Source organism: Diadema antillarum, unplaced genomic scaffold (genome assembly GCF_040938485.1).
Source record: "Diadema antillarum isolate AM-2024a unplaced genomic scaffold, OU_Dant_1.0 scf00000145, whole genome shotgun sequence".
Lineage (NCBI taxonomy): Eukaryota > Metazoa > Echinodermata > Echinoidea > Diadematoida > Diadematidae > Diadema > Diadema antillarum.
In genome coordinates, this window is record NW_027271034.1 from 27,073 (window position 1) to 47,896 (window position 20,824).

At 37.8% G+C, this 20,824-nt stretch overlaps 1 protein-coding gene across 1 annotated transcript in view; it reads left to right on the forward strand.

The window, feature by feature from the left end:
• LOC139721530 (uncharacterized) overlaps positions 1–20,824 on the forward strand; it is a 51,497-nt gene that overhangs the window by 4,921 nt on the left and 25,752 nt on the right. The window contains exons 5-18 of the mRNA XM_071632845.1: positions 147–265; positions 796–906; positions 1,527–1,676; positions 5,024–5,092; positions 5,662–5,925; positions 6,721–6,840; positions 7,236–7,409; positions 8,274–8,457; positions 11,546–11,742; positions 13,904–14,020; positions 14,703–14,857; positions 18,625–18,733; positions 19,233–19,307; positions 20,396–20,673. Of these exons, the coding sequence (XP_071488946.1) occupies positions 147–265; positions 796–906; positions 1,527–1,676; positions 5,024–5,092; positions 5,662–5,925; positions 6,721–6,840; positions 7,236–7,409; positions 8,274–8,457; positions 11,546–11,742; positions 13,904–14,020; positions 14,703–14,857; positions 18,625–18,733; positions 19,233–19,307; positions 20,396–20,673 (2,122 nt within the window). The remainder of the gene's footprint in view (positions 1–146; positions 266–795; positions 907–1,526; positions 1,677–5,023; positions 5,093–5,661; positions 5,926–6,720; positions 6,841–7,235; positions 7,410–8,273; positions 8,458–11,545; positions 11,743–13,903; positions 14,021–14,702; positions 14,858–18,624; positions 18,734–19,232; positions 19,308–20,395; positions 20,674–20,824) is intronic.

Below are 20,824 nucleotides of genomic sequence, written 5' to 3' on the forward strand. Positions count from 1 at the left end.
ATGGTAGCCAGTTTATAGATGATTCATCAGTTACAAATGTTGTGAACATTTATACATCAAGCAGATTCATAGCAATTTTGTGTCTCTTCTGTCTTTTATCTTTCATTGTTTTCTCTAATTTCTTTCATACTTTTTTTTTTCTTCAGGCACAATCTTTGCATACGGTCAGACTGCTAGTGGAAAGACTTACACTATGCAGGGAAATAACATGTGTCCAGGCATCATACCAAGCACAGTGCAGGAAATATTTGACACCATTGAAAATGTAAGATTTCAACAACAATGCTGTAATTTAGTCGTATATGAATTAAGTTGCATTTCATTGGCCTATAAATGTTTGTGATATCATCAAATGCATTTTTCTTGCCTCAGCAAATTTTGCCCTTAAGAAGGATGCTTTGAAAAACAAAAACAAAAAGCAGAAGGTCATTGGCAATAAACATTCAGAAGCAATTCCAATGTATGTATGTGGAACTTTGGTTTTCTTTCTTGCTTTGAACATTAGTAAAGATTCCCTTTTTTTTTTTTAATGTTAAACTTAATTCTTTCTTGTATTTTATTTTTCCACTACATGTAGTTATCTATTTGACCATAAAAATATGAGACAAATATATGACTGGTAAACCCTTTTGCATTCTCCTTGGATAGATTTAATTCATCATTGCTCTGTTACAGTCATGAATCAGCACTTTAAGTTTCTATAATATTTGATGTAGCATTTCTTTTTGCCCCATTAATTCTAACACAGACTTCAGAGTTCTCCAAGTTATACTTGTTTATTTTGTTTTTTCTCAGACACCAGACAGAGAGTTTCTTCTCAGGGTTAGCTACCTCGAGCTGTACAATGAGTCACTGACAGATTTATTGTGCGATGAAAAAAAGCAGCTGAGTATTCGAGAAAACGGGGTATGTATAAGCTTTCTTGCTTCATAGTTTTGCCATGCCACAAGTGTAATAGCAGTTCACAGACAATCTACTGTAAAAGAGGAAATTTTCGCGGTGTTGAAATTTTCGCGCATTTCGCGCAACCAGAAACTAGCGCGAAAATAAAAGCACGCAAATATTTTTGCTTGCCATATGTTCCTGTGCGTGATGTCTTGATTCCGCGGAATTAAAAACACACGAAACTCTTCTTACCCGGCCAAGCGCGAAAAATTAGTCACGCGAAAATATCCACTTTTACAGTATATCATTTACAGCAAAACAAAGGTATGACGTTTCACATGCATGTGTAATTTAGTAGAGTTATTGTGGTCTTTGTGAATGATTTCTATGATCTATATTGTTTTATGAAATATAAAAAAGTGTTGTCCTCCGTGTTGACCTAATCTTTACAAGTTCTTGAATACTTCATGCGGTGTGATTCTGTGTGTAATAAAAGTGTAATAAAAGTGCAAAGTATTATCAGCAGCGTGTATCACCGAGATGGCCACTATTTCATGACTTTAATGAGATGCTTGTCTACATGCTTTCCATTCACCTTGCCAAACTATGATATTGTTCCTTTGTTTGCTAATACCATGTAGGAGAGAGTATACGTGAGTAACCTCACGGAGGAGGTCACTACGAGTATTGCCCAGATCCTGGGGTTGATGAAGAAAGGAGACGCCCGCCGCCATGTGGGGAGAACTAACATGAATGAACACAGCAGCAGGTCACACACAATCTTCTGCATGGTATGAATCTTTCAAATTGACAGTGATGTGCAATGTTGCACAATTCTGCAGAAAAGCCAATGGCAGTGTTCATTTTCTGTGCATACCATAACATCACATTTGGAGGCATTTCAGTGCACATTGCAATTAGGATATTGTAGAAACTCGGTGATTAATGCTTTGTGATAATTTTTCTACATGTAGCAAAAAAAGCTGCTGAAGTTTTCTACATGTAAGGATTTTGACAAGTTTAAACTGTAAGTTTGCTAAATGTGAGTGGTAACGTCATTCCTTGTTTTCTTGTTTAGATGTGCATGTACAGTAAAACTTGGATTGAACAGATTACCTGATAGATTTTAAAATATCTATATTTTGACCTCAAACATGTGACAGTCAACTCAAATATTGAACAGATTTTATATCACATTAGCAAGATATCCCTTTGCATGTCTAGTACTGTAATTTCACTTCACTTAATCCTTGTTTGAAAAGAAAAAAAATGATTCAATACCATTTTTCATTCTTCTGACAGGATGTATGTCGTGAAGTGGGTCGACTTCACGGGGTATATGGACGGTTGAGGTCCACGGGGTTCACACCAATGGGGATGTCGGGAGACTTCAGTTAAAGGAACTTGGGCCTTTAATGTTTCTCAATGACTCAAGAAACCAATATAAAAAATCCAAAAGAAAAACCCCTGCAAAGCAGAGAAAAAACAACAAAACAATAATCAATACATATACTGAACCACGCAATATACTACTAGCACTGTTATATTAATACGACAACAACAACGAGCATAGGTTGATATAAATCAAACTAACACATTTCTTCGCTAAAGAAACTTAAAATTACCTGACCAAAATTTAACTGTGGAATAGCTTTCGCTCTAAATAAACTCCTCTCGTTTCCTATGTTGTCCGAAATACGTAAACCAAACAAAATCTGCAAATTATACCTTTGGCATGTGTCTGTTCATCACAATGCAACAAACTGTTTTTATATTCTAAATTGTCTATCGATATAATCTTTCAATTAATTTCTTTTGTCTCAACATGCGTCAAAAAGCCAATAAATTGATACAATAATTCTTTATTAACTGATACGTCAAAATCCGATACCATCTGTCAATGTTGCATAAAATATTTAAAGCACTTGACTATGCAAATGAATCTACTATAGCTTACCATGACACAGACAATTTACATGTATCTCATATACCGATAATCTTCTAACTCAATGTACGCCTCTCAACTGGCGATCCAAAAAATCCTATACAAGTATGATGTGCAAGCGGAATAATAATCATACTACGCACGCACAAGCATTATAATAATATTTACAAGTGATGATCATACGATCAAATCAGCCATCAACGGCGAAGCTACCGTTAACCATTGCCAAATCCCCCCCCCCCCCTTGGGTTCTTGTCACCTTAGTAACCATGACAATTTACTTACATCAAATATATTCTCTTTAATCTGAACAATCATGCACAATCAATCTATCTTCCCGTCATGCGAACTGCCCAATCTTTAGTTGATGGTACATTGTACTATTTAAACCAATCCAAACTCGTGCATGACTAATCAAAGTAATGTTTCCAAGGAGGAATCACATCTCCCTTCAATTGCGTAAACAGCTTATTTAATTTGATCTAATTTAATCCTTTTCATAACACAAATCATCTATGCATTACTCATACCTGAATCCAACACAGGAATCTCTGTTGTGTTACGAGTTCCCGTTTGTCAGAACACGTCGTACAAACCCGCTGCAATATACAACGATAACACAAATCAATCATCTTACAATACAATACGGTGCATCAAAATTATAACTACACTGTACTACGTCGAATATAAATGTGAACAAGCCGCCAAAGCAGCGAAACAAACGTGCCCCTCACTGTACATAGAGTCAGTGTCTTTTGTTTCTCTTTGTTCCTCTAAAACTCCTCAACTACGGCTCGCTGTAACATTTTTATCGGCAAAATGAACGAGCTACGATTTGTTAACTAAATACCGACCGAAATCTGTACTTTTGCCTGTCTAAGGTCACTTGCTTGAGCGAGGCAAATCCCTTGTGGATAACTGGACATAAAACATGAATCAACTCTTGTGACCGTTGCCACGCGACCTAACTTTTTCTCTTCTTACTTCGACATACCACCTCCGATAAGGCTGGTGTAAACTTCTCTTTCCCTTTCTCCCTCCATCTCTCTTCTCCTCTCGCTCGCTCCCTCCTTCTCTTCTTTCTCCCTCTCCCATTGACCGAAAGCGACTCGATAAAGTACACAGAGCATGAGTCGTAACCAAGATGGTAGTCGCTCACTCCTAGCACCCATCGTCGTTAACGGAAACTTTCTAACACCATTACTACTTCGTAATGCGAAATTACAAACACAATATCAACAATTACGGTCAACAACTTAAAACAACTTCATCGTAATTAATCTCTGTCTTCCATACAGTATGTGGAATTCACACAAAGAAGGAAAGTGGTATCATATACGAGACTAATGTCCAGCGAAAACGCAACTATTTCACGGTGGACCACTATCACCTAACAACGTCATAATTCTCCCTAAAGAAAATTCTCTAAAACAACGTGCGGAGACACAATTCATTATTGGACGTTTCTCTATCCATTTATAAATTGAAATGTTGAATTTACTTACGATTTTCTCCAAAATCGGGATGATTGTCCAAAACTTCGACTTTTCCTCCGACGGAAAACGTGTCCTCTTCCTCTGGCCGTTCTTAGAGCGAATGAAACTCACGCGGTCTCTCCAAGCTGACCAGAGGAAGATTTCTGACCCAATCACTCTTTTCTTCCAAATTATTATTCTTACTCTAAAATAATCTTGGTTTTCCACAAAGCGAAATAAACATGAATATACCTTTCGAGAATCACAATACCAGAAACTACTTATATCTGAAATTATCATAGCCGATGTTTTTATTCTATAATTTTCTCCAGGAGAGTTACTTGCTTGCTCGCGGATGACCACATGATGTCATCGCAAGTCAAGCGGTTTTCTGCGAAATACACCCCGATTAAAGCTATTCTCCGGCTTTTTTGAGGCAAAAACAGCAATACGAATGAATTAAACTGTATTCAAATCCCTTTTCAATCCCGTTTATGCGCTGTAGGGAAGTGTTCTATTTCAAGCATCTTAATCAGCCATAATGATTACCATATCATTGAATTTATTTGCGCAAACTAAAAGTTTAATCTCGTCAATTTTCCATTTTCCGACATGTAGAAGCTTATTGTACAAATTATCCTAATTTATGAATAGTACTTCTGATGTCTGATTTCTGTCTTTCTTACATAGTGTAATAATTTTTCTGATGTCATTGCAGATCATTGAGTCAAGAGGACGAAGCCAAAAGGGACATTCAGTTGATGGTGCTGTCAAGGTGTCTCATCTGGTGTGTACAAGATACTGTAATGCCTTCCATTACTGTCCATTGTCCCATGTTGCATGTTGATACGTACACCATCTGAGTCTACAAGTAACAATTATACCCAATAAGAATGGAAGCATTGAATCGCTTATTTGACATGGACATCATGAGAGAGCAAAAATATATGTGGCATAATTACATCAAAGTGGATGCAAGTTAGGTATTTAAGATTGGGAGGCTTTTGACTTCACTGTCAATTGACAGGAAAGGATAGAGGGGAAAAACTCAGTTATGATGAAAATGGATTGGCATCGAAAGCAATACAGTTGAGTGGTGAGCATGTCTATTGACATTGTTAGTTTATGTTCCTAATTTTAATGTACATCTCAGGAGGCAGATCACAGTTGTGCTGTTGCTGTCGTGTCATATACATGCTATCATTTCGAAAATTTGTTACTTCATTTTGATGAAATGGAATGCTGTTATTCCACTGACTTCTTGCATACTTTGCAGGAAGTGTCAATACACTGCTTGTATAGTGCTAAACTCTGGCATTGATCTGACAGTGACATTGATGTTTATAACCTGACCAGAATCTGGTTGACCTGGCTGGTTCTGAGCGAGCCAATGAAACCAAAGCTGAAGGGGCCCGATTAAAAGAGGCCTGTATCATCAACCAATCTCTCTTCACCCTTGGCTCTGTCATCAACCGGCTCGCATCTGGGTCTGACTTCATCCCATTCCGTGACTCCAAGCTGACACGCATTCTTCAGTCCTCACTTGGAGGCAACGCTAAGACTGCCATCATCTGCACCATCACTGCAGCCTCCCTGGAACAGACTCAGTCCACCTTGCAGGTGAGAAAAGCATTCTTTGCCTGTGATGGGATGTTGTAAATCTTGAAAGTTAATCGCCTGATTAAAGCCATGATCCATATTAAAAATGTTCATTAAAACGTATATTTGTGTTCTGCTTTTTATTCAAGATGATACCCCCAAAACAATTACGACAAATAAAGAACATGCACATGATTACTCAGAACATTTCCCAGAAGATTGAACATGTATGCTATGATTTGCATTTTGTCAAATGTTAGTCCTTACACATTCCATTATACTGACTCCAGGCTTTAAGTTGGAATAGACCGCTGTAACCACAGGAGAGTGTCGACAACTCCAACTCTTAATACCATATGAGAAAGACCAAAAAATTTCAGATTACCCAAACTTCATACTCTAATACATTTCCTGATCTTTGATCAAGCCTTGTATGATAGTATCAGAGATGCCAACTGTTATGTTTTTCCATTGATTTACTGTTTTTTGTTTTTGCTAAAAATACAGGAGTTTCATGGAAAATATCATTTTCTGATATTGTTTTACACATGTCTATTGCAGGAAATGTATAAATAATGATTTTCCACCAAAAAGTCACCTTTTCAGACCTCAGAATACTACAATGCTGTTCATGAGATTGGCATCCCTGTTTTATGCTGTAGTGAGAGTGGAAATTTCTTTGACAGTAAAGTAAGTTCTGGTAAAGGCCAGTGGTCACAATGAAAGATGTATAAAGTACTAGATGGAGGTGGACCTGATTGCTCATTTCTTCCTACTCCAAATGTGAATATTGTGTCTGTATGTTCACTGATGCAGTTTGCTACGAGGGCAAAGACCATCAAGAACAAGCCAGTGATGAACGAGATCCTATCAGATGAAGCCCTGATGCAGCGCATGAAAACAGAGATTCAGGAGCTGAAGAAGAAACTAGAAGGGGTGAGCAAGATCAAACTAATTTCTTGATTTGTATCATCATATTTCTCTCCATCTATCAGAATTCATACAAACATAAAATTCCTTTATCTGTTCCCGCTGAAATTGATAACTTCACTCAGGGTTCAAAAGTCGTGAAAGGCCGGGGCGAAACCTTGTATGGTTTTAAAATTATCTTTTAAAAAAAATCACAAGGGGGTTGATTCAAACCCCTCCCCCCTCCCAACCCAGCCCTTTTAGGGTTAAGAGAGAATGCATTTTTTTTTTACATTCACTTTGTTATGTCCTTTTGTCATCCATTTTTCTTCTTCCGCCTTCTTGCATTCCCACTTTGTCTTCATTGCTTGTTGGTGTTTTTCTCTTACTCTCTCTCTCTGTCTGTTCTCTTGGTTATTCAGTACAAAGATCAGACCACAACAGCCCTGACAAATGGTGAGGTAGAGGCCCTTCTGTTGCAGGAGAAGGAGAAGGTGAAGGCAGAGGTCATGCAGGAGATGAACAAGAAACTGGATTACTTCAACAACCATCTTGTGGTGTCCAAAGGTGGAACCCAACCAAAACTCAAGAGGAAGGTGGGTGGACATACTCAGGATGCCAGGAAATAGTTTCTCAAAATCATTGTTTACTCAACAGGGTTCCTACTGGCTATTAAGTGATCTTGACATTCTAGGCTGCAGTAATTATGAGCTATACGATATTCTACATATCCTGGGCTCAACATTATTAGTGGCCTTGGGCCACTAAACATTGATACCAGTCCACCAAATTTCCAGAAAGTTTATCTTTTGGTGATCCGATTGGGCAACTAAAATTCTAAATGGATTTTTGTGTTTTTTATTTCAGGCCACCAACATTTCAAATTCAAAGATTTTAGTGGCCCAAATAGACCATGAATGAAAAAAGTTAGTGTTGATCCCTGATGCCCTATGATGTAATTTGTCCTCATCATCTCAGGATATGTATTGTAATTGTATATTTTCTTCATAGCAAAAAATGAAAGAGTAGCTTGACTTCATGTTGAAATCTGTTGTGAGTTATTCCCTTTCTTGTTTGTTTTTTCTGAAATTAATGCTGATATTGCCACAATGATACACACTGTATTCAATAAGTTGTTTTAGAGATCATATTCCGTACAGTATTTGACATTATGCTGTGGTACCATGAAAGTAAATCATTACAAATATTACCCTGGACAATTGATATTTAAAAAAAAAAAAAAAACTATTGTCTTGCTCCTTCAGAAATAATTGTGTACGTGGTTCCACTGCAATTTTACTCTAAGCCAAGATTTGGAAAATTGAGAAAGATGAACCCTCAGTTTTGCAAAGCCTATCCTTGTATATTTAGTTCACCCTGCTAGTAGATATTGTAGTTTGTAAGAAATGAGAATGGAGCATTAAATGGCTTAAGCTTCCTACTTTTGAACTTCACCACAGGCTCGTAGGGAGACATGGTGCCCTGGCATGCGCAAGGGCGTGTTCATGTCCCCGGGTCCCATGACACGGCGAGCCATGGGTGGTCCGTCATCAGTGGATGTCTCCATGCTTTCCCTACCAGGGTCTGTGAACATGAGCCAGTCTTCTGTGGATAGTAATAGTCCCAGCTCTATCAGCAGCAGTGGTGAGTCTATGCATTCTCTTTTCACTCTCAGTAGGAGCAGAGACATTTTTGTTCTTGTTTCAATAGTACATATCATGGAGATATCTACTTGCAAAATAAAGTGCACTGAACAGTACAGATGTCAAATACAAACATGTGGGACTACTCCTCTACATAACCTTGCGATTTGACATGGCGATGAACATAGTTCAAAGTCAACATTCTGAATTATGGTTTGAAAACTATATATTTCTGTCAACTACTAATTATGGACCTCGTTACTTTCTTTCCAGATATTAGAAATGCGAAATCACAACTCATAGAAGGGTTAATTGAATGGGTAAAATTACTCATTACTTGCACATACTTTTTAATGTCGTGGAATTTTGAGCAACGTGACATTAACAGATAGTATTTCAAAGCAAGCATCCATTGTAGCTCAGGCACAAATGCACAGTAGCTGTAAGTTATTGTAATACCTTTGCATAATTGCATTGACTTATGTTTCAATACAGAGCATCAACCTCGCAAAAAAAAAAAAAAAAATTACACAAATGTCCTTTTGCAAAAGGACATGTATTTGCATTTTTTGCCAGGTTGGTGCAGAGTCCTATAATGAAAAAACTGAATTGTGAAATATATTTCTGAGTGAGCCAGTCTACCTGTCATACAGCAAACACAAAGTCATTCCCTGGCAGTACCTGTTGATCTTCAAGGTCCCTAGACAGCTAGCTGATATCTGAGCACAAGAAACTAATTTTTTTTTAATTTGACTGTCATAATATTACTTGGAAGATGCAAAGTATTGATGTTCTTGTACACTCAAGAAGAATTTAAGTTACAGGATATTGAGATCAAAGGCATAATTTACCATTTGCAGATGAAATAAAAACACAGCATTAGTGCTTTAAAATAGTTCTAAAATGTGAGTCAGGGATAGAAACAACCACTGTAAAAATGTGAATCTTGTTAGATACACAAAATGTGAACAATAGTTATAATAAGAATGTTTCCAGACTGAACCGTCTACAGTTACGGTTTATTGAGAAAAACACTGATATCTCCTTATATTTTAGACTTTATCGCGAAAATCTTATATGGTAGGATGTTTTGTGACACGACAGGCCTACACATATTCATCAAATGTAATATCTTTACAATTTTTTAAATCACTGCTCCCAAAGGTAAACAGGACCTTTAATTTTGAACAATTAGGCCAGCCGAGTATGGTTTTAAGGTGGTCATTGCATGGAGGTTCTTGCTTGACCCTAAATGTTAGGAGTGTTCTTGCTCACATACTGTACTGCTTTGCGCATAGCACAGGGTAATAATTCTTGGTAATGTAGCAATTGGCCATTCTTTTGTATTTACCTGCATATACTTTGTTTCAGTTGACATTTTGATCCTCACAACTGTAGTTTTAATTATAGTTCACATGATTCTTATCAAACATGAACTATATTTCTCTTTGCTGTCATTTCATGTCGTGCTGGTCAATTGTATTGTTGGTAAGCATAATCTGTATGTCACTTGCTTTTACCAAATTCCTTTGCTGTGCTAATGTGAATGCCAAGTGTTCTGGAGAATAGGTCTTGTGTGATGTGCTATAGTGTAGTATATAATGTCTACTGTTTATGTGCTTTGCAAGCCTACCTTGATTTGATATTTATTTGCTGTAGTAGAGCTCATGTTAGCATTAGATGCATGCAGTAGTTGGTTGAAGGAAACAAAGTTGTCCTCAAGTCACCATCATTTCTGCTTTCAAAATTTAGGGTTTCATATTACCTGTTATATTTTGGTGAACGAAACTCACAATCAAACTCATATATGTTTTCATCACACTAGAATGATTTCCCATCCAACCCCCCAAGTAGAAGCTACTCTTATGGCCTGCATCTAGATACAAAACACTTAAGGGGACTGTCAGTTTCTCATGAGCAGGAGCTCTTTGATGGTTACCAAGTTAAGGGCTGGCATGACTAAAGATAATATGCAACTTATCCATGAACACTGAAGCTTGAAATTGCCTTTGTTCTGTGTGGTTTTTTTAATAACTTATCTCATGTGTCTGTTAACTCTAATCCCACCAGGTTTTTTGAGGGACTTGAAACCACCGGGGGGGGGGGGGGGGGGGGGGGGGACTTTTTGGCCTCCCCTTCAGATCTCGGTGGTGGATCGCTCGATCTTTTGGCTTATAAATAAAAAAATAAAGCTCCAAGACTTCTAATTTTTGGTGAACATATTCTTTTCAATATCCTCAACAATAATATTGAAGCAAAAATTTGGCTTCATGATTATTTCTTATGTATTTTATTGTTTATTGAATTTCTTATGTATTCCTTTGTTTTTCCTTATTGTTTTTGTTGTTTTTTCATCAAAATTTGTCACAGAAACTTTTTAAAGCATTATCAGGCTAATCATTAGCAGCCATTGAAAGTAAAAATATTCATTTTTATATGAATTAATTGCAAAAACACAATTTACATTACACAAAATCATGTTTTTGAGCAATTTTTGGGTCGACGAATTTTTTTCAAAGGGGCATGGCTTCAAACAGTATGCCCGGATGCGACAAATTTGGTCTTAAAAGTTGCGCGATACTTGAAAGAAAAAAGTCAAAACTGTCGCGGCGAGAGCATCACGCGTTGAGGAATAATTACAAATAAAAACGTCCAGGGGGGAGGGGGTTTGCCCCCCCCCCCCCCCCCGATGGGAATAGGGTTAAATGTAGTGCTTTTTGCTGTTATGATATTACTCACTCTTTTATTCTTATGTTGCAGCCCTCCTTAACTGCTTCAGCTTGAACCTGTTTTTACTAACTTGTTAATGAGTGTTTGTTTATCGCAACTTTTGTAATTTCTTTACTCTCACCTTTTTGAATGGAAAAAATTAATACGTCATAATGTTTTGATAGACTATTGTGAGTTTTGTATTACTTTATCCTGAACACAGTAATGATCAGAATTTTCCCCTGAGAAGTCTAATGCCAAATTGCAAGAATACCTTACCTGTACAACCGTAATATTTAGTAAACGACATTGGTTGTTTTTCAGTGGCAACAGTCAATAAAATGACTAATGGATTGGCTAAACATTCTTTCTTAATGCAGAATTCAACGAAGAAGCCTCCCACAATTTTCGGCATGAAATACTGTCGTCCAGTGAAGGTGTTGACATTGATCCTTTTGACCTTGACCTTGGGCAACCGTCCAAGCCAAAGCGGAGGAGGGCTAATGTTCGCTTTGCTGAAGATGTGGAGAAATTTATGTCTGAGGAGTACTCTAGGGATGCAGCCAGCCAAACAGATGTAAGTCAAAGAGGACAAATTATTTATTGGAATGTCATGATGTTCTGGCATTGATCCTTATGTCTGCACATGTGACCCAGAAGGGTTCATTACTATAGCCTTTACATGATTGTAAGCTCCTTTTGTGTGTGTGTGTGTGTGTGTGTGTGTGTGAGATATGGTGAAGTGAAGTATGATTTCAGTGATAAGGAAATTAGAAATTTATTTATTAGACCTAGAAGTACGACTTTACTTAGTAAACATAGGGAATTTCAGTTTAAGTTGTTACATGGGGTGATATATACAAGGGAACATTTGTTCAAGTTCGGTTTTGTGAATGATAATCTGTGTTCTTATTGTCAATTGGAAAGGGAAACTTATTCACATATATTTTTTGATTGTGTGAAAGTAAAGCCGATATGGCAGTTTCTTATTGAGTATTATGATTTAGTTGAGTTAGAAGGATTCGAATGGAGAGATATTTTCTTGAGTTTACGAGGTAGTTCAAATCGAATCAAATGTGTGAATGCTTTGATAATTTTGATGAAAATTGTAATATTTCGGTCAAGAGAACAAAATAAGTTACCCAAGAGGGTAAAGATAAAGAAATTTGTTTTGGAATTGATAGAGGAGGAAAAGAACGTTGCGGTGAAAGCAGGTAAGCTTGGGTTTCATTTGCAAAAATGGGAGCAGTTGAAACTTTCATAGAGAGTGTTTTTTGTTTTTTGTTTTTTTTCTCATTGATTTATCCTCATTGTTGGCTGGGGATAGGTGCCCACATTGATAGTATGAATTATATATGTTATTTTTTTTTTTTTTTTAATCTTTCTTCCCCCACGTCAGATGTATGGTCAGTTTCGGTTTGTGCCATATTAATGCTTAGGAATCGGTATGTATCAGCATTATGGTGGTCACTTTTTTTTTCTTTCTCTCCCATGTCAAACGTTTAGTTAGCTTTGGTTTTTGGTGTGTGTTTAACTGTCTAGGAAACAGGTAACCATAATAGCACATGTATGTAGTGTGATTGGTGTGCAAGTGTTGGTGTTTGTGAGTGCGCACTTGTGGGTATGTTTGTTTTTGTTTTTTGTTGATGTTTTGTGTATATATGGGTGTGTGTGTTGAGGGAAAGTTACCAGGAAAGGGGGGGGGGGGGGAGTATGTTAGTGGGGAAGTAAGTGGGGATGGTCGGGGTTAGGTAGATGTAGTTAGGTAATAGAGTAATGGTTAAGGGGTTAGGCAGGAATATGGTTTGTTTTGATAATATACACATATGGTTATTTTGTTTTGTACGGGGGGAGGGCGTAGGTTGATCGGTTGAATAAAAATGATGAGTTTTGTTCGGTTAATTTAAGCATGCTTTTTGTACGACACGTTTTGGGAAATGCTGTATTCTCAAGAGAGGGTAAGATAATTTTGGTAATGAAGCGGATATTGAGTAATCTGATCAAGTTGATCAAGACATTTTTTCACTGTTAAGAGTTATACTTCATCTGATATATTTATGTATATGGCGTGTGCTCTGCAAAAAAAAGAAAAAGAAAAGGAAGTTATGTTAAAAAAAATGATGTAGTAGCACAATTCTTTTTGGGTATGTGTGTAATAAGGCACATTTGGATGGGCTTGATTAGGCTGATCAAAATAGCTTTTTCTGAGAGTTATGCAGAATTTTATGTCATTTTTCTTATAAAAACATGGTATGATTTGGAAAAAAACCCCTCAAATATAATGTACTGTATGCTTGAAATATGATTCAGCAGCATAAGTTTTTGTTGTTGGTAATATTGATTTTATTGTTAATATGGATTTGATATTGAATGGAACTCAAACAAAGAATATCATAAAACAAAAAAAGTGTGTGTGTGTGTGTGTGTGTGTGTGTGTGTGTGTGTGTGTGTGTGAGTGCGTGCTTCATTTTACTTGCATCTCCAATGAATTATTTGGCAATTGTGTATGGCATCAGTACACCTGAGCTATTCAAGACCTTCTCTTTGAAGTTCTTTCAGATGCTACCCCATGCTTTCATTCTTATTTCTTTTTCCTGAAAAGACGAATGAAAGGAAATCAGATGCTGTATCATATCACTCAGAAAATTTTAATCACATTCTATATCACACATTATTGCATTCTTGAAAAAATGTTGATGTTAGTATGCCTCATTGTGTGTGTGTTTGTGTTTGTTTAGCCTGTTGAAGCTGCAACTCCAGAAGCCAAGTCAGAAGAAGATGAGGATCTCCAGCAAGCCTTTGAAGGTGCCATGAGCGAACTCATTAGCAAAGATTCAGAAATCAATGAAATGAAGGTACTATCTTTTATGTCAGATTTCTATTTGAACTTTCAGGGAAAAGAGGTGTTAGAGACATCAAAGAAGGGATATTTGTTCCATTTTTACCACCCTATACTGAGTAAAAAGTGGAATAATGGGTAGGTTGGTGGTGCAAAGACTGCAGCATGAAAGAAAAAAAGAAAACATTGTAATAAAACCATGCAAAAGTATCAATTCGTCTTACGTTAATGACTTCTGTTCAATATCTGCTTTGAGCTTTGAATATAATCTGACACACCCAATTAGAAAAGAAGTTCACAAGTACTTTGTCGTGTGTGCTACCGAAAAACAGTTTTATCAACAGTACGATATCTACTAAGTGTAGACATTTTGACCAATTACAGACAAAATTGTCACAGGTGTCTCAGGTCATGTTATTCATAGAGACATGGCAAGTGTGTGTGAGGGGGGGGGGGGGGGGGAGGGGAGTAGTACAATTGTTCATTTCTGTTACCTGTATTTTACTAACAAAGTGTAAGAACCATTGATTCTCACAGACTACTTGAAGTAATTGTGGCTGAAGAGTGTTAAAAAAAAAAAGAGTTCATGAGAACTCCAGCAGGCAGCAGCTAAAGTGGAGGAATGTATCACAGTGATGGTAAAAGTGTCATCATAGGGCATAGATTTTAATACATGCTTCCTCACATGGTTCTGGCAGGCTGCAGTGTCCCAATCTGAGCAGCAGCTGCTGGAGGCACTGACTGCCCTGGAGACAACCCAGAAGGAGAAGGAGCAGCTGCAAGAGAGGCTGGAGTCTCGAGAAACCATTGAGTTTGAGGACAATGATGTACTTTCGGCCGATATCAACAAACTGTGAGTAACATTATAAAGGAGCTTGACCTAAAAGTGACACTGCCATATCGTCCATTCCATCACATTTCCCTCTGATGCATTGCATGCTTATGATATGTGATGCATCATCATGAAAGTGGCATACTTTTGACAAAATAGTCTTTGTTTTTTGGCAGATATGAATTTGTCATATGCTAAGCTCTAAATTGATACATTTGGGGCATTTGTCCTTCTTCATTACAAGAAATATATTTTAGAAAAGAATTAAAAGTTAGAAAACTGTAAAGGTCATAGTGCCAAAGCCAACTTCATGCATATTTTCTTCTGTTAATGATCTCTGACTTCATATGGGTTACATGATGATGCACCAGATATGATAATACTTTGCTTTAATTTCTTGAAAGGCATTGATTAATACATTTTTTGGTCCCCGCCGAACGAGTTCGAGCAGGGGACTATGAAACGGGCTCCGTACGTGTGTGTGTCCGTGTGTCCGTCCGTCCGTCTGTGTGTGCGTCTGTGTGTGATCAAAATGTTCAATTTGCTACTTCTCTTTCATTTATGAACCAATTTTGAGCACTACATGGGAGCTTTGAAACTTCTACACAGAATTTCAGTTGTGACCTTTGACCTTGACCGTTGACCTATATTGTACATTTTGCTTCAAAATGCTACTCCTTCGCCATTTCTAACCCGATTTTGATTCCGTTTGCTTTATGTGATGGCACTAGGTGAGGGCTTCAAAACTTGTACACAGAATTTTGACCTTTGACTTCTTTGACCTTTGACCTTGATTTTTTACCTCTATTGTACATTGGCTACAAAATGCTACTCCTTCGCCATTTCTAACCCGATTTCGATTCTGTTTGCTTTATGTGATGGCACTAGGTGAGAGCTTCAAAACTTCAACACAGAATTTTGACCATTGACTTCTTTGACCTTTGACCTTGATTTTTTACCTGTATTGTACATTTTGCTACAAAATGCTACTCCTTCGTCATTTATAACCCGATTTCGCTTCCGTTTGCTTTATGTGCTGGCACTAGGTGAGGGCTTCAAAACTTGTACACAGAATTTTGACCTTTGACTTCTTTGACCTTTGACCTTGATTTTTGTCCCCGCCGAACGAGTTCGAGCAGGGGACTATGAAACGGGCTCCGTACGTGTGTGTGTCCGTGTGTCCGTCCGTCCGTCCGTCCGTCCGTGTGTCCGTGTGTGCGTCCGTGTGTGATCAAAATCTTCAATTTGCTACTTCTCTGTCATTTATGAGCCAATTTTGATTCTGTTTGCTTTATATGATAGCACTACATGGGAGCTTTGAAACTTCTACACAGAATTTCAGTCGTGACCTTTGACCTTGACCTTTGACCTATATTGTACATTTTGCTACAAAATGCTACTCCTTCGCCATTTCTAACCCGATTTCGATTCCGTTTGCTTTATGTGATGGCACTAGGTGAGGGGCTTCAAAACTTCTACACAGAATTTTGACCTTTGACTTCTTTGACCTTTGACCTTGATTTTTTGACCTATATTGTACATTTTGCTACAAAATGCTACTCCTTCGCCATTTCTAACCCGATTACGATTCCGTTTGCTTTATGTGATGGCACTAGGTGAGGGCTTCAAAACTTCTACACAGAATTTTGACCTTTGACTTCTTTGACCTTTGACCTTGATTTTTGACCTATATTGTACATTTTGCTGTGAAATGCTACTCCTTCGCCATTTTTAACCCGATTTAGATTCCGTTTGCTTATATGATGGCACTAGGTGAGGGCTTCAAAACTTCTACACAGAATTTTGACCTTTGACTTCTTTGACCTTTGACCTTGATTTTTGACCTATATTGTGCATTTTGCTACAGAATGCTACTCCTTCGCCATTTCTAACCCGATTTCGATTCCGTTTGCTTTATGTGATAGCACTAGGTGAGGGCTTCAAAACTTCTACACAGAATTTTGACCTTTGTCTTCTTTGACCTTTGACCTTGATTTTTGACCTATATTGTACATTGGCTACAAAATGCTACTCCTTCGCCATTTCTAACCCAATTTCGATTCCATTTGCTTTATGTGATGGCACTAGGTGAAGGCTTCAAAACTTCTACACAGAATTTTGACCTTTGACTTCTTTGACCAATGACCTTGATTTTTTACCTATATTGCACATTTTGTTACAAAATGCTACTTCCGGCGGGGACATATGTTACGCACCGCGTAATTTCTACTTTTCCTTGTTTACGTATATTGTACATTGGCTACAAAATGCTACTCCTTCGCCATTTCTAACCCGATTTCGATTCCGTTTGCTTTATGTGATGGCACTAGGTGAGAGCTTCAAAATTTGTACACAGAATTTTGATCGTTGACTTCTTTGACCTTTGACCTTGATTTTTGACCTGTATAGTACATTTTGCTACAAAATGCTACTCCGTCGCCATTTCTAACCCGATTTCGCTTCTGTTTGCTTTATGTGATGGCACTAGGTGAGGGCTTCAAAACTTGTACACAGAATTTTGACCTTTGATTTCTTTGACCTTTGACCTTGATTTTTGACCTATATTGGACATTGGCTACAAAATGCTACTCCTTCGCCATTTCTAACCCGATTTTCGATTCCGTTTCCTTTATGTGATGGCACTAGGTGAGGGCTTCAAAACTTGTACACAGAATTTTGACCTTTGACTTCTTTGACCTTTGACCTAAGTGATTTTTGACCTGTATTGTACATTTTGCTACAAAATGCTACTCCTTCGCCATTTGTAACCCGATTTTGCCTCCGTTTGCTTTATGTGATGGCACTAGGTGAGGGCTTCAAAACTTCTACACAGAATTTTGACCTTTGACTTCTTTGACCTTTGACCTTGATTTTTTGCGTATATTGTTGTACATTGGCTACAAAATGCTACTCCTTCGCCATTTCTAACCCGATTTCGATTCCGTTTGCTTTATGTGATGGCACTAGGTGAGAGCTTCAAAATTTCTACACAGAATTTTGACCGTTGACTTCTTTGACCTTTGACCTTGATTTTTGACCTGTATAGTACATTTTGCTACAAAATGCTACTCCGTCGCCATTTCTAACCCGAATTCGCTTCTGTTTGCTTTATGTGATGGCACTAGGTGAGGGCTTCAAAACTTGTACACAGAATTTTGACCTTTGATTTCTTTGACCTTTGACCTTGATTTTTGACCTATATTGGACATTGGCTACAAAATGCTACTCCTTCGCCATTTCTAACCCGATTTCGATTCCGTTTGCTTTATGTGATGGCACTAGGTGAGAGCTTCAAAACTTGTACACAGAATTTTGACCTTTGACTTCTTTGACCTTTGACCTAAGTGATTTTTGACCTGTATTGTACATTTTGCTACAAAATGCTACTCCTTCGCCATTTGTAACCCGATTTCACCTCCGTTTGCTTTATGTGATGGCACTAAGTGAGGGCTTCAAAACTTCTACACAGAATTTTGACCTTTGACTTTGACCTTTGACCTTGATTTTTGACCTATATTGTACATTGGCTACAAATGCTACTCCTTTGCCATTTCTAACCCGATTTTGCTTCCGTTTGCTTTATGTGATGGCACTAGGTGAGGGCTTCAAAACTTCTACACAGAATTTTGACCATTGACTTCTTTGACCTTTGACCTTGATTTTTTACGTATATTGTACATTTTGCTACTAAATGTTACTTCCGGCGGGGACATATATTACGCACCGCGTAATTTCTTCTTTTCCTTGCTTTTAATGTTCCTGTTCACATTCTGTCTCTTTATGAGCAGGAAGGAGGAGCTGGCACAAGCCAAGTCTGAGCTCAAACAAAAGACGGAAGAGTTCATTGAGCTTCAGGAGTTCACACGTCTGGAAGGAACCACCCAGAAGGATCAAGAGGTAACACTTGAGATTTCATCAGATGACTGTAGGTAGTATCAGTTAAAAGGCGTAAGCATATGATTGGAACAAGATACATACCCAACGTATTTGTGCAGAACATTGAATTGTATCACCAGCTAGAAATGTTATGTCGAAGAAAAACATTGTGATACAAAGACCTGGGCCCGTTTCATAAAACTTGTTATCAGTGACAAGTTGTCATAGTTGTTATAAGCTACTGGAATCCTTGCATCTGATTGGCTAAGAGCAAATTTGTCTCAGAAATGTGGCAGTTGTCACTGATAACAAGTTTTATGAAATGGGACCGTGGTAAAAGTTTAGTCAGTGATTGGAAAGTAAGAATCAATGAATGGAATAGAATGGAATATCGGATTGGCATTACTAATATGTATACTCTGTATAATGTCGACACCTTTCTCATACTCAGTTGACCAAAATGTCTCCTTAGTGATGGAAACCAATATATTATTTTGTCCTTTTATATTCTCCCTCTTAGATCCAGTACCAGCATGAAATTGAGAGGTTGCACCAACTAATTAGCCTGGGTGAACAAGCAAGCAAAGAGATAGAGGCAAGTGTGTCATTATTGAGCTGATGTCATGTGCAGCTGGCATTGGGATAAAATAAAAGATGATAAGATAGCACCTCTTAACTTGCTGGAATGGCAGCTATCCACATCAACAGCCAATCAGGAAGCTGGATTTTTGTCATTACCATGACAATTGCCATTCCAGCAAGATTTGTCATCATATCAACCCTTTATGAAATGGGGCCCAGATTATTGACCAGTTCCACAATTAATAACTTGTCACAGTAACAGGTGGTTGCTATCTATGAATCATATCATAATTTCAGAACCTGAATTTGATGGTAGCTCAAGTGCACCTAGTTAGCCAGATTTGACTGGAAAATGTGAGGAAATTACCCATGCCAAATGGCATTGTCATCACTATGTTCTTCTTTTTTTTAAAGGGAACGCAAACCCAAAAAGCAATGTGGATTGAGTGAAAGCGGCAACATTAGTAGAACACATCAGTGAAAGTTTGAAGAAAATCGGACAATCGATGCAAAAGTTATGAATTTTCAAAGTTTTTGTATTGGAACCGCTGGATGAGGAGACTACTAGAGGTTATGACGTATGAGTGGACAACAATATAAACAAAATATAAAGAAAATTCCACAAAAACTCAGTTTTCATGAAAATTACAAATTCCATCAACTTGATACTGACATAATGTTAAGGGTAGCAATTATTCCCCCTGCTTTCTGAAAGCGGTTAGTCAAGTGCCCTTTCATAAGGCTAGAAAAGTGAATTTTTGTTGAATTTCCTTTATATTTTCTTTGTACTGTTGTCCACTCATACGTCATAACCTCTTGTAGTCTCCTCATCCAGCGGTTCCAACACCAAAACTTTAGAAATTCATAACTTTTGCATCGATTGCCCGATTTTCCTCAAACTTTCACTGATGTGTTCTACCAATGTTGCTGCTTTCACTCAATCCACATTGCTCTTTGGGTTTACGTTCCCTTTAAGAGTTAGAATGTACAGTATCTGACACATTAACAAGAATGAAGGGAGCTTGCCATGTTTGATGTAGTTCTCCAGTAATGATTTGAAGAGCAAGTGACATAGGTTGTTTGTATTTTTATTGATATCAGGACAAGATGAAAGCCCAACTCACTCAAGCACAGAATGAGAAGACAGATGTAGAGTATCAGCTGAGCATGGACAGAGAACGCAACAAGTCCATGATCTCCGAACTTCGTCAGCAGCTGCAAGAAGCCTACGACAAGCTGTCAGGCATGGAGGGACGGACAGTCATAGAGGACCTTCAGAAAGGGATGGAGGCAGAGAAGGAAAAGGTGGCAGAGTCCGAGAGAAAATTAGCTGCTATGAAGGAAGATATGGACAAACTGCAAGAACTGGCTGCGGCAAGGCAAGAACCTTGACTTATTTCAGTGTTTAAATGTGAGATGCGATTGGTAAATTTCTCACTGTACATAAGACTTTAATTTCCAGTCACTGTCAAACCCATTTAGATTAAGTGTTGGTGTTCTATATAAGTAAACCATGAAAAATCTTTACCT